General features: G+C 48.1%; 1 protein-coding gene across 4 annotated transcripts in view; it reads left to right on the forward strand.

Annotated features, from left to right (window-relative positions):
* The window catches only part of NCAM1 (neural cell adhesion molecule 1), a 248,995-nt gene that overhangs the window by 159,289 nt on the left and 75,892 nt on the right, over positions 1–13,814 (forward strand). For all 4 annotated transcript variants that reach the window (XM_067565590.1, XM_067565563.1, XM_067565573.1 and 1 more), the window contains exons 5-11: positions 6,180–6,254; positions 7,928–8,146; positions 9,136–9,279; positions 10,485–10,622; positions 11,147–11,264; positions 11,927–12,096; positions 13,292–13,434. In XM_067565590.1, coding sequence (XP_067421691.1) covers positions 6,180–6,254; positions 7,928–8,146; positions 9,136–9,279; positions 10,485–10,622; positions 11,147–11,264; positions 11,927–12,096; positions 13,292–13,434 — 1,007 coding nt within the window. The remainder of the gene's footprint in view (positions 1–6,179; positions 6,255–7,927; positions 8,147–9,135; positions 9,280–10,484; positions 10,623–11,146; positions 11,265–11,926; positions 12,097–13,291; positions 13,435–13,814) is intronic.

Here is a 13,814-nt window from a genome sequence, read left to right on the forward strand (position 1 = left end):
TTCTGTAGATGGGCTGACTGGCTGAGCTCTTGCTGTATTGATCATTTCATTCAAGTGGACACTCGTGCATTCCCAGGATACTAGACATTCTGGTACTTCCATGAATGGTGTGACACTGCCCCCCACACCAGCTGGCATGACCTCACATGCACAGTATTGTGAGGTCACCTCGAAGGTGGCGGAGCAGCTTGCTGGCAAAAATGGTGCCCCTATCCGATACTGTACAAAACCACGTCTTGTCTCAGTACTGGAAGGGGATAGACAGCCCCCAAAAGAGGACTGTCTCATTCAAAACTAAATGTGGTCCTCTACATTTAAAGCAGCTGAGATTTAAGTTGTCTGTTAATGTGTGATAGGGTGCCTAGGCATCTCTCAAGTTACTTTAAAATCAAAATAAATATGTTCAGGAATGAGGGAGCAGTCTCCAATCCCCGGGAGATAGGCAGGTTTTTGTAATACCAGGCATGCATTTTCGGGAGATTCCAAATTCCTTGGGTATGAGAGGCACTGTCTGAAGGTCAGTGCAAAGACCTAGGAGACCAGAACGCCTGAGTTCTAACTTTTTTGGGGGGGGACCTCTTCTGTGTCGTTAGGCAGCTCACTTATTTTCTCTGTCTCTGTCTCCCTGCCTGTCTAGTGGGGTATTAGTTGTGTACCCACTCCACAGAAGCCTTGTTAGAATTAAGCTGTGATAACAGTTTGGATGGGTTCATCATCTTGTTTACCCTAGTCTCATCCCAGTCTAGCTGTTGGCTTCAGTGGGATTTACATCAGGGTGAATGAGGCCCTCTGCAGATGAAAAGTGAGGGCTAAATGTTTGCAATGCCTGAAAATAGTCACCCACCTCAGTTGTATTGGGTTTCTTACCCTCCTTTAGTCGTTTGTTCAAACGCTGGTATGAGGACACAACTCCTGCATCCTTTCTGTGTATTCAAAGATCTCTGGGATTTAATGCTTGTAGCCCAATCTTTGGCTAATCCAGCAACACATGTCCGTTTCCTCAGTCGTGATAAGGAATGATGCCTTTGATTCATAAGAGATGGCGATTCCTTTGAGAGAAGTGTTTTAAAGACTTAGAAAGAGCAGGCAGCTGAGACTAATGTCTTCATTGTCTAACAGTAAAGTGAGCAGCCCTTGGGAGAAGGCCACAAATGCTGTGGCACCAAAGGACTAAAGGTGGCGAATTAAGTGTTTGCAGTAGAGGGAATGAGAAATGCTCTGGCAATGCAGGATGGAGAAATGGCTTGATTAAGAGGATTGTTTTCTGCAGACTAATAGCTGCAATTTAAAAATAACACATAATAAGTCTGGCCTCCTGAAATTCTTATGTGACCTGGTCTTGTTAGACCAGGGAGCTGATGCAGCATCAGGCTCCATCTGGCAGAGAGCCAGTGTCCAATTATGTCTAATGGCTCATAACTTCTTACACCCTGTAGGAACGATTCTCTGAGATTCCGGTTGCTGGGAGAAAAGGCGTTCATCTCCCGGGGTGTCCAGCACCGAGTGCAGCTTGATTAGAGACGCAGAGAAAAGGGAGAATCGGGATCTTGTCTCGTTTGTATGATAGGGTTGCAAGTGTGACACAAATCAGACAGAAGTCAGAAAATGGGCAGAAAATCAGTCTTGCTCAGATTGTAGCAAATTGCAGGACTGGATGAGTTTGGGATGGGGGAATCATACTTGCCCCTGACTTTCCTTCCTCTTCTTGATTTTTCCTCAGCCTTCACCTTACCGGACCCAAGCAGGATTATTTCAGTATATAAAAATTCCCCTTTTTTGTTTTGGTTTGTTTTCAGGGAGGCCTCTGAAATGGACATTACTGATCAGTTGTTTCTCTTTGCTTCATTAAATATTAATCCATTTTAAAAAAAGAATTTCCTGAATTTTCAGTAATAGGAACCTAAATTTAGCTCCTAAATCTTTACTTAAGTTACCTGCTTTTCAAAAGTGCCAGGCACCCAGCAGCTCCATATGCCTTCAATCAAAGCTGTTGGGTACTTCTGAAAACCCAGCCTCTTATCTAGGTTTCTAAACATGATTTAGGAGCTAATCATTAGGCTCTTGCCATTGTAAATGTTAGCCTGTCTCTCTTTTTGATTTTGCCTAGTCTGGAATAGCTATAGTCTGAATATTTACCTAGGATTGTTTTTACACTGGTGATTACAGAAGCCTTTGGACTTGTTTCAGTGAAACATAGAAATACACAGCAAACTGCCCACTCAGAGATTCCTGAACACTTCTTAGCAAGTCATTAGAACTTGGGCCATACTAAGGACACATTGGTCCAGACAGTCCATTTCTAAATTTGGAGCCATCATTCAAAATCTGGAGACAAAATGGCATCCAAAATAGATTAAACTGATCAAATTGAAACATGCTTATAAAGGCTCTAATCCTGAGTTTTTATATTATTAAAAGTTGGCTCCCCTCTCCTTATACTGTAACTGTGACTTCAGCCCATTTATACTGGGCACCATTAAAATTCAGCCCCGAGACAAATACATCATTGTAGCATCTTTCTGTATTTCAGACAACACCACAGTTGCTGCAGACTGATATGCATTGAGTTTTAATGGTGTCCCCTCTCTGTCCTGTTCTGTTTGGAAGCAGAATGCTACCTGTAAGCGGGCCTGGCTCTGATGTAGGGACATGGTGCTATGTGGTTTGGTGGCCTGAATTTCAAAGCATAAGAACTTTTTCAATAGTTTTGTACTCACATCACAGAGCAGTGATCCACCCTGGAGGAGCTGCTTTGGATGTGATGCAGTCTAAACTGCACAATGTCAGGAGGATTAATAGAAGGAAAAAAGAGCCTGTAGAACTAGGCTATTTAGTTTTCGCTGCACTGGATCTAATAAACCTTTAGCCGTTTATTATGTTTGGTCCTTTGTACTGGCAGTTCTGTCTGGGAGTGAATTATATTAAAGTAATGTGGTTGAGCGAAATTAGATTACACACAAATAAAACAGGCTGAATGCAAAAGCTAAAAAGGCAGCCTGTGCTTCATTGAAAACAGGAAGGAGAGACAGTAACCTCCAGACAAGACATGTGAGTGAGATGGAGATTTCCAAGGGGAGATTTTAAAGGACTGGAGCTCTGTAGTCCGAAGTACTGTTCATCTTCTGCAACCAAAGGATCCTCGGTGTTCTCTCTGGATCCAGCCTGTTCACAATCATGCCTGGATTATCTTTAAAACAATCCTTTTGGGACTCAAAGGGCCAGATGCATGGGTACTCTCCTCTGGCTCTTTACACTGCTCTGGTGACACACAGCAGCTGTTAACCTGGTTTAACAGGTCATTCAAATTGGGTTTATGGCTGCCAGGGCAGTTCAAAGCAGCCAGAGCTCGCCCAGGAATCCAATCCTAAATCATTTTGGTTACTAACTGTGCCCCCGCAACACAGAGGGCAAAGGGAATTCACAAATCAATAAATAGCACTTTGTGTTGCCAGAATTCAGCCGTGAGCACCAAGCATTAGCCAGAGCCCACTAGGTGCCACTCGGCATTGTTATGGAGTTTATGAATGCTGGAGTTACACAGGGCTGTCGTGGGGATATATATTTGCTGTAATAAGAACCAAACAAAGCAAGGATCTGCTGCGACATTCTCAACACCAGTAAGAAATAAATATGGAAAATAGAGCTGGCTATCAAAATCCCTGCTGTCTTTTTCAACAAACAGATGTGTAAAAGAAACCTGTTAACCCCTGTGATTGATTTGTGGTCAAGTTACCTTGATCATCCATCCATCCATCCATCTAGATGTCTGTTCCTCTCTGCCTCTTTTGGTCCCCATCTCACTGAACGGGATGCAATATGGCGCATATAACACAGTGGCTTACGTAGAGTCTCTCATTGGCCCTCTCATTCCTTTCTGGGAGAACAGTGAGAAATTGATTCCTTTGCAGACAACAGGGGCAACTCTGACGTTGTTTGAGTATTGGGTCCTCCTGGTTTATTTTGAGCATGTCACTAGAATCCCTCTGGGAATAATTGGGAGCAAACCGCATACAGAGGGAAAAATATCAGAAATGTATTTGAAAAGGAATTTGATATTCGTTTTCTAAATTATCTGAAGAGTGGCTGAAGTTTGGCCTGGTGGTTAATATAGTAGACTGGAGTGGCGGAGACCTGGGTTTAGTGCCAGCTGTGCCACGGACCTCCTGCATGAGCGTGGGCAAGGCACTTACACCAACATTTTCAAAAGTGCCCACTGATTATTATTTTTTTTTGTTTTTATTTATTTTATTTTTTTTGGTGCTTAATTTGAGACACACAAAGTCAGATTTTCAGACGTGCTCAGGGCCAGATTTCAGTGCTCAGCATCCTCCCACACGTGGAACCAAATTCTCCAAAGACCTCAACTTCCATTTAGCACTTTAAAGAAGGGCTGGGTTTTCAGAAGTACTCAGCCCCATACGGTGGTGAGACAGCTGATGTAAGTCTGTTAGTGTAATTGTCTGTCTGTTTAATTCTGTCTCCCGGTCTACACCGGGTATTGTGTTCTTCACTTCCTGTGTTTGGTACATTTCAGTTAGACGGTCAGCTCTTCGGGGCAGGGACCGTCTCTCTGTTCTGTGTTTGCACAGCACCAGCACAGTGTTCCTTGGCTGTGACTGCTAGTCATTACCCCAGTAAAAATCATAATAGTAATCCTCATCATAGTGCCTCAGAGATGGATATCGCTCACCCTTCTCTACAAGGAGGTGCATGAGATATTTCATTTAAAAAGAGAAATCCCTGAGCCTTTTAGGCTGTTGCTTTCTCTTTAACATCTCTCAGACTTCTCTAGGTGTTGGCCTCTAACTGAGCCTGCATGGGCTGGAGGCAAAGAGTGAAATGTGGAGCAAAGGCAGAGCTGGCAGAAAGTTGGGGAATGGCAAGGGAGGCCTCCATCAAGGCAGCTGGGGCAGCTACCGTGCTGGAAGAAGGGCTGAGCCTACACTGAAGTCAGGTGCCAGCTTTGTCTCTTACATTTCAAAAGGAAACCATTTGCGGGAGGAGAAAACCCAAGTAAAATAGCACCGTAGTGGAAAATGCCAGCTGCTGATTTTTTTTTTCCTCCTCTCCTCGGCTTCCTGTATCTGCCGTGACATCAGCCCCCATCCGGAGTGGCAGCCCTTTGTCAATCCAGGCTCTTACTTGAAAAGTCAGGAAGGTGGCAGGGAGACCTCAGTTCCGCCTTCTGAAACCCCTCCCCATTTAGGAGTGTGTCAGACCTGGTGACTCCTTTAGAATGTTTTTCTTTGTGGCCCCAGAGACGATGACTTGCCTCCAGATGCTGCTCTGCTTTTCACAGTACTTGCGCTGGCTATCAAAGCTTTGCACTGTCTTGAGGGAAGAGTGACTATCCGTTGTCTCTCAGGATAGACTGTCCTCTGCTGAGCTGCAAGACCTCAACACAACTCACCGGAACAGTGTGTCATTGCTGGCTGCTAAAGCTCAGCACATGCCTGCAAACTTTAAAGAAAAATAACGATGCTCAGAATCTCACACCCACATCTTGGACAGTGCAGCGCTGTTTTGATTGACACAAGCACTGATACATCTATGCTCTGGCAATACATTTATGTGTAAATGTGAGATGAACACATGGCAGGGTGAGAGCAGCTGTGAAGCTAAACAGCAAACAAACCTTGTGTGTAGGGAAAGCACAGAGTCACTATATACTTGAGCAGCTGCACAGCCTGAAGTGTGTGTACTTCACTGCCAGACTCAAATTGGGATGTTCTCCCACCGCCAGCTCTGTTCCTTTCTTTGCTTTGCCCTTTATGCATTGAACACCTTCCTATTTAAAGCCCACTAAAGCCATTCAACCCCTTCCTTCCACAATGCCCTTCAAGTGATTCAGTAGCCATATATAATAGGGTGTCCCAATGGTGTGAGCGTATGACTGTACTCTCCAGTCCACCGCCAAGCATGACATGCAGCACAGATCTTGGTGTGCAGCAGATCACCAGGTAATTCTGCCCCATCCATGCTTTTCTGTTAGGCACAGGAAGAGGTGGAAGTGACTCAAGTTGTTACAGACTCTTTGATATCCTTAGGGATGGAAGGCAGTGTATAATCAAATAGTGGCTGATGGAAGTGGTGCTAAGAGACCTTGTCCTCAGAGGCAGGACAGTCTTCTGCTGGATGACTCCTGTTACCTAACTCCTACTTTGCGTTCTCTTTCCCAGTGTGTCTACAAGTGGATATTGTTCCAAGTCAGGTGGAGATCAGCGTTGGAGAATCCAAGTTCTTCTTATGTCAAGGTGAGTGATGGCTGCTGCTGTCGTCAGGCTTTTCCATCTGAGCTTGTTGAACTCCTTTTGAGGAACCCACTCCACAGCCTGCCTCACTCAGCCCCAGACACGTTCACATGTACAGGGACATTCCAGGCAGTTCTCCTTGTTGTTGCTTTGTAATTCAAGCAGATCAAAAGCAATCGCAGGTGTAATAGCAAAGGTGTCAGAGGTGGGTAGGCTGGCAGAGTAAAGATACACTTCTCTTGGAGCTGGGAAGAGAAGGCAGCTCCTAGCAGGCATTTGTAACAATAGAACAAGCTAAAAATGAGCCTTCCCAGAACCCCAAAGACCAGAAGGGATGCCCTAGAAATGTTACATCACATCTTCCCTCACTTCTCTTTTGTGTGTTAGAGGTTTTAACATTAGGGCCGAGATTTTCAAAATCATCTGGGGGAATTCTTATACCCAGTTTCCAATAGCTTTAATGGGAGCTTGGATTCCTAGCTCCTTAGGCAGCTTTGAAAAATCTCCACCTCAGCCCCCGAGGATTTTAATACAACAGGAATCCTGCATTTTTAATATAACCCTTCCTGCCGCTGGCTCCAGCCAGCTGGGTGAAAGAACCAGGATTCCCAGTGTCCACCCCAGCCCGTGAACTGCAGGCAATGCAGTGCGAACCCCTCCCACATGCTCCCCATGTGGCTCTGCGCAGTCACTGCAGCACGCCCCATTTCAGCGCACAGGCGTGCTGCTGGCTATGGGGTTCCCTCTAAAGTAACTGGTCCGGCCCAGTTTGCCTGGGTGAACTGGTTACCTGGGTGCAGCGCTGGCACAATAACAAATGATCCCAGGTCATCCCTGAAGCAGAATATGACCCTGAGCAAACAGTGTCAGGATTTAACACGTGGCTTGGAGCGAAGTCCCAGCGGCGGAGTGTCTGACTTCCCTGAGAGCACCCTGTTAGAGCGAGGGACCCGGGCAAGCTCAGCTGCAGGTAATTTGTTAACGTCTGTAAAGTGCTTGGAAGGCAAAAGTGTCCTCTGAGTAAGTGCTATTGTGATAATGACTCCACCTTGGCCTCAGCACGTGGTGGGATTGGTTAAATTCCCTCTGTTCAGAGGAATTTGTCACACTGTCACAAAACCACAATGGGAAATGCTGAGACATGAGCCCCAGGAGATGGGTCCTTAAAAGCCAGTCTGATTTGCATCGGCTGCAGCGGCAGGTCTAGCCTGCCTGCGCTGCTGGTAAAGTGATGTAACCAGCTTGGTTTGCAAGACAGTGCCCCAGCACAGCCTGCAAACGGCTGTTTACGGGAGCGGGAGGAGCACTCGGTTTCAGGCTGAGCGGGGTTGGCGAGAGGACCACAGGCATATACATGAGGCCATTCTGAGCCTGAAATGAGCAGCTGCTCCTTTTGGCAGCATGGGGCAGCAGCTAATGGATGTGAGGATGGGGAGCTATCCCTGGTGGAGCCAGAACATGGCATAGAATGTGTGAGATGCTGATTGGATTAGCTCTCTGGCATCTGGGCTTGTGAACAAATACTCACAAACCCAGCTCGTGATCATGTCCCACCTCTTCCTCTGCTTGCCCCACGCTGCCCGGTCTGGGCCCTTCCCACAACCCCGCAGGTGATGGCCCCCAGGGCCTGGCTGGCTGAGAGGGAGCAGGTCCAATGCGCTTTGTTTCATCTCTAGTGACTGGGGAAGCCAAAGACAAAGATATTTCCTGGTTCTCCCCCAACGGCGAGAAGCTGACGCCCAACCAGCCGCGCATATCGGTGGTGCGGAACGATGACTTCTCCTCCACCCTCACCATCTACAATGCCAACATCGACGACGCTGGCATCTACACGTGTGTCATCACCAGTGAGGAGGAGGGCGATTCTGAGGCCACGGTCAACGTGAAAATCTTCCGTAAGAGCGTGGCCATGGGAGCCTGTTTTGGGGTCGGGCTCTCGGGGGGGTGGGGGAGGCCAAAGGACTTGCTGCGGAGCCACATCCCAAAGAGAGTGGGAAGCGGGAGGCTGTCAAAGTGCAGTTCGTTCCTGCCTTAGCAGTGACGGGAGCTAAGAAGGAGGGTTGGGAGGGTCACCTATGACGGGAGGTTGGAAAGTGGTGGCCAACCTTGCCTGTGAGGAGAAGCTCAGCCATGAGAAGGGCTGGTCCGTGAAGGATAGCGGGGACCTCCCTGGTGAGGGGAGGATGGGAAGGAGATAGTCATGATATTTGTCTGACACTTCCGATGTGCCTGGTGCAGAACAGGCAGGGTTGGGGTGAGACAGGGTCAGGGCTCAGCACAGCCCCACGGGGGAAATTTACAATGCAGTGCGATCCTGCATTCAGGAGGCCCACAGTAGCCTTCATCTGTAGAGCCCTGCACATCTGCAGATACCTGTTTCCTATCTGTGGACCATTTTTGCGAATCACAGATGGATTCGGATCCAAATTGTATATCTAAAACCTTGCAAATTCACGGATATTCACTTTATATCCATGGATGTGGCTATCTGGGGATCACTTGACGGATTGTGGATTGGATGCAGATACAAAGTGGGTATCTGCGCAGGGCTCTGCTCATCTGGCAAGCTATCATAGCTGTTCCTTCCCTGCCAGCTGGGAGGTGGGGTGTTTGGCTTTCCCATAACACAACATGCTAATAAGCACACTCTTGTGAATCCAGTAGCCTCTTGGTATGTAACTAGCTTAGGGTTCTGCTATCATAGGGCAGGGTGCTAATGCCAAGCCACACAGGTTGCTGTGGCGTGAGTGTCCCAGGCGGGTTCGTGCATGTGTATCATTGTTTCATCTGTGTTTTTAATTGGCGACATGCCTTGCAATTCAGCGGGTTCTCACAACTCGCTGGGGCAGCAGCTCCATTGTCCTGTCCCCCTTGTTGCTTTCAGAGAAGCTGATGTTCAAGAATGCTCCCACCCCTCAAGAGTTCCAGGAGGGGGAAGATGCTGTGATCGTGTGTGACGTGGTCAGCTCACTGCCTCCCACCATCATGTGGAAGCATAAGGACAGGGACGTCATCCTGAAAAAAGATGGTAAGGGACAAGAGGTCTGGGTGCTCCCCTTTCCACAGCCCTCATGTAAGTCTGCCAGGGTGGCAAAAGGACAAGTAGGCACAGGGAACTCAGAGGAACAAGGATAAAATGGTAGCTACAAGAGGGGCAGTGGGAACACGCATGTCCCACCTTGCCAGCATCTTGCAAGTGTTGATGCACAATGTCCATACAATATGTTCCCCAAAGGTTTGCATGGGGTTGCAGTCTCTGTCACACACTGTTCATGTTGTCCGGGGTAAGGAAGCATTCATAGACTTTTTTTTTTTTTGGAGGTCAGAAAGGACCATTATTATCATCTAGCTTGCCCAGGCCAGAGAGTCTCCCCCACAGATTGCATTATAACTCAGCATCTTGTAGCTGAACCAGAGCGTATCCCTTTGAAAGAGAGATCCAGTCTGGATTTAAAGACACCAAGCAATTAGTCTATTCTGGCCAGAGCCCTCCCATTTCCTCTGTGCTGGGCCAGGGAATGGTGCACAGTAGAGCTGGTCAGAGGACTTTGTGGGCTGACTGGCAGATGTCACTCCAGAGCACTGTCTCCCTCCAGCAGCTCCTCTCAGGCTAGGTATCAAGGAAGCACAGTTAAGGATCGGCCAGCGGTTAGAGCACTAACCTGGGACTTGTGAGATCTGGGTTCAGTTCCCTGCTTTGCCATAGCCTCCCTGCGTGACCTTGGGCAAGTCACTTAGCATCCCTGTGCCTCAGCTCCCCATCTAGAAAAAGGGGCTATAGTTCTGCTCCCCCTTGTAGCGGTGGTGTGAGGATCCATGCACTAAAAGATTAAAGTGCTTTGAGATCTATTAATGAAAAGTGCTATTTGTGAGCTAGGTATTAATATTTAAGACCCAGACTCCATTCTCCTGGGAGACAAGTAGTAAATGGCTCATTGGCCCAAGCCAGGAATTGACTAAACATAAAGTAAAATAAAAGTGCTGGTTATAAAATAACAAAGCGGTTTGTCCCCACTGTCTCTTTGTTGCTGTGCGAGAGAATCTCTCCTGGATGAGTTCTTCCTGGCAATGTCAGATCTGATTATGGAGGTGACTTTCATTAGCCTGATGGAAAGGGAAGTTAAGTTACATTAAGCGCTGTCTCCAAGCTGTAAGGAGAGTGGGGAAGTGCCCATTGATTGCAGAGCTCTCTCTAAATGATCCTTGACTGAAGCTTCTTTTTATCTCTTCTAGTCCGATTTATAGTCCTCTCCAACAACTACCTGCAAATCCGGGGAATCAAGAAAACGGATGAGGGGACGTACCGCTGTGAGGGCAGGATCCTGGCTCGTGGGGAAGTCAATTTCAAGGATATTCAGGTCATCGTGAACGGTGAGCAGCTTGGCGCCCTGGCACAGAGGGGACCCATGCTACCTGCGCTATAGACTGCTGCACCCTGCCTTGGAAGGAAACATGATAATCAGTTCATATTCGTGAACTGTCAGAATCATGATCCATGAGGCTTATTAATCTCACTCTGCTGTGTCAAATACACACACCCTTGAAATCGATTTGGCATTTACAAGATGTTTACAGGAAATTATCATGTCAGGAGTGAGCTTGAATGACTCGTAGCTCAAAGTAAAAGATGGCCCACATTTGATTCATGGCTGGTTTTGTCCAACAGATCATATTTTGTGCAGTGTGGATTGTCCTCCTCCCACTTTTTGCTATAGGGACCTTGTGCATCAAACAAATTTGGTGCAAACCTGCAGGTGATGTGTTCCCTTTGGAGCAAGGTTGTGATTCAGTGGATTGATCTGTGTGTATTGCAGAGGGCAGAAGCTTCCTTACCTGACTCTCTTACCCACCTGTTCTTTCCTCCTCTCTCTAACTCAGCTTTTTTTTCCTTCCAGTGCCTCCTTCTGTCCATGCCAGGCAAAGCACTATGAATGCCACAGCCAGCCTCAGCCAGTCGGTCACCTTAGTGTGCGATGCTGACGGCTTTCCAGAGCCAACCATGAGCTGGACAAAGTAAGATGCTCTCAACAGAGTTTTACATGGGTCACAGGAATGGATGTTTTAACTGAGATGCTCGATGTGAATGCTGCTTCCATCAGCTCCTCTGATTCAGCAGAGCTCATCACAGGGGGCTTGGCACCATTTTAACTGGAGTGCCATTGCCTCGTTTTCTCACAGCGATGTCACAGAGAATTGTAATGCTTTTACAAATTGGCTTTATCCAGTAATAATAGCAGCAGCAGTAACAGCAAGATGTTGCAGCCATCTCTCACACCCTTCACCCACGTCACATGGCAGCCCCAGGGGCCAGATGGCGTACTGCTGTGTTGAGAAACCAAGCTCAGGGCTTGGGCTGACGGGCTCGGAATGCTGCTGCCTGGGCAGCAGGCTGAGTCCTGGGGGGAGGGCCAGGTTCTCAAGCAACCCTCTTGTGGTTGGCATGGAGCGTGTTTACAGGTGAAAGACTCCATGGCCCAGGGCCCCAAGGTAAGGGTAGTGAGGAAGCAACCGAAGGAAGGAAAATAGTTGGCTGGGCTGTGAGACAGGTGGTGCCATCAGGAAATGATTCCCCCGCACCCCCCCAAACAAAGGAATTGTATTTAGAAATACAGATTAGTTCTAAAAACCAGCCAGTGGTAACTTCCCACTCAGCCTGCTCACTTTGTGCCCTGCAGGGACGGGGACTTGATAGAACGGGGGGATGATGAGGCGAAGTACGACTTCAACTACGATGGCTCCGAGCTGACTATCAAGAAGGTGGAGAAGAGCGACGAGGCGGAGTACAACTGCATCGCCGAGAACAAGGCCGGAGAGCAGGATGCCATCATCCACCTCAAAGTCTTTGGTAAACGGAGCAATAACAGGCTTGATGCCATTTCCCCCCACTCCCTACAGACTGGTCAGAGCGCCCAGGTGGCCATTGGCAGCTCAATGCTATGAACTAGAAGCAGCATGCCCTGCCTGACCAGCCCTGACTGAATTATAGCATCAGCCTCCCTGCCAGTAGCGCGCTGTCTACCAGACAAGATGCCGATGGTCACTGTATCACACTGAGTCTATTCCATTGCCTGTCTCTTATGGCTGAAATTCACCCCTTGCAGGGGCCAGCGCTAGGCTGTGCACCACTCAGATCCTTTTCAAGCCTTTAGGACGGAATCCAAAATCAATGGGAGACTTTTTTTTCCTTTGATTTCGGTGGGAATTAGGTCAAGCCTCTAGGATTTGAGTGGGTCTTATGATAGCTCTGCACTGGGCTGAAGTTCACTCTTGGATGCATTAGGGAGAATGTTATTAGCTCTTGTGAAGCTCGGTCTCTTCCAGCCATTTAGTGACATTTATCACAGGCCTTTTTGCAGAGATCTGAGTAAGCTAAAAGAAAAAACCAAACCAAACCTGGGTCTCAAACCTTAGCTTTTCCAGTCTCCTTCCTGGCTTTCCTGAAACAGTCCTGCCCCTGATGTAATGACTGGCTTCAGGGCGCTTGCTCTGGGACTGAGTTGGGCCCTTTTCTAGTTTTGTTGAACTAGAAGCCACAGCTTGTTGGACCAGAGAAGAGGAAGGGACACTGGCTGTGATGGACAGAGCTATGGTCTGGGCACATGCTCGTCTTGGGAAGCAGCGTGGACTCCCACAGACATGCAGGGTGTTAAAAAAGAAGGGGTGTTTTCCAGCAGCTGTGCTTTCCCCCGGCTTTGTTTCTTTACTTATTCAAGGGCAAGCCCACTCAGGGGAGTGAGGTGGAGGTCACAGCTGACAGATCTTGTCACTTTTGTCATGTGGGCCCTGCTGCATACATGTGGTGCCGTTGTCCCCCTCTGTGCTATGAACCCCAGCTGTAAGCATGGCCAGGAGAGAGCTGCATGCTTGCTGGAACCTCACTCCTGCCCCATGCTGCCCCTCTGCTGCTGCAGTGAGTCCCTCTGGAAGTAGCCATGCAAAAGCATCTTCTGTCTAACTGATGGTTTCGGTTCAACATCGCTGATTGCAGGCGGCCTCAGTTCTTAGCTATGGCCAAACAAATCCTTGTGCTCCCTTTCCAGCAAAACCCAAAATCACTTATGTGGAGAACAAAACTGCCATGGAGCTGGAAGACCAGATCACGCTGACTTGTGAGGCTTCTGGGGACCCAATCCCCTCCATCACCTGGAGAACCTCCACCCGGAACATCAGCAATGAAGAGAAGGTATAACAGCTCCCAAAGCCCAGGGCCTCAGTAACATGGCTCAGAGCAGCTCATGTCTGCCACGCCTCCCACTCCTCTGCGGAGCCAGAAGACATGATGATGTCATGCAGATGCACACTGAAATCCTGGTGATTCCTCCCACCCTCCCGCCCGTTATAAGACCCTGCCATGGTGCACAAGGCACTCTGAGCCTAGCATCATCATTAGAGCCCTAGCTGGTGTAAATCAGCCCAGCTCCATTGAAGTCAGTGGAGCTATACCTATTGTGGCTGCTGAGGATCTGCCCCACCATGTTTCTTTTCTTAGTTTCTGCTACTGCGGCTTTCAGAGAGTCTCATTAAAGAGCCCTTCACACAGGAGTTTCCAGGAAACTGGTTTCA

The sequence above is a fragment of the Emydura macquarii genome, unplaced genomic scaffold (genome assembly GCF_026122565.2).
Source record: "Emydura macquarii macquarii isolate MOO-44397 ecotype Brisbane River unplaced genomic scaffold, CSIRO-AGI_Emac_v2 contig_312, whole genome shotgun sequence".
NCBI lineage: Eukaryota > Metazoa > Chordata > Testudines > Chelidae > Emydura > Emydura macquarii.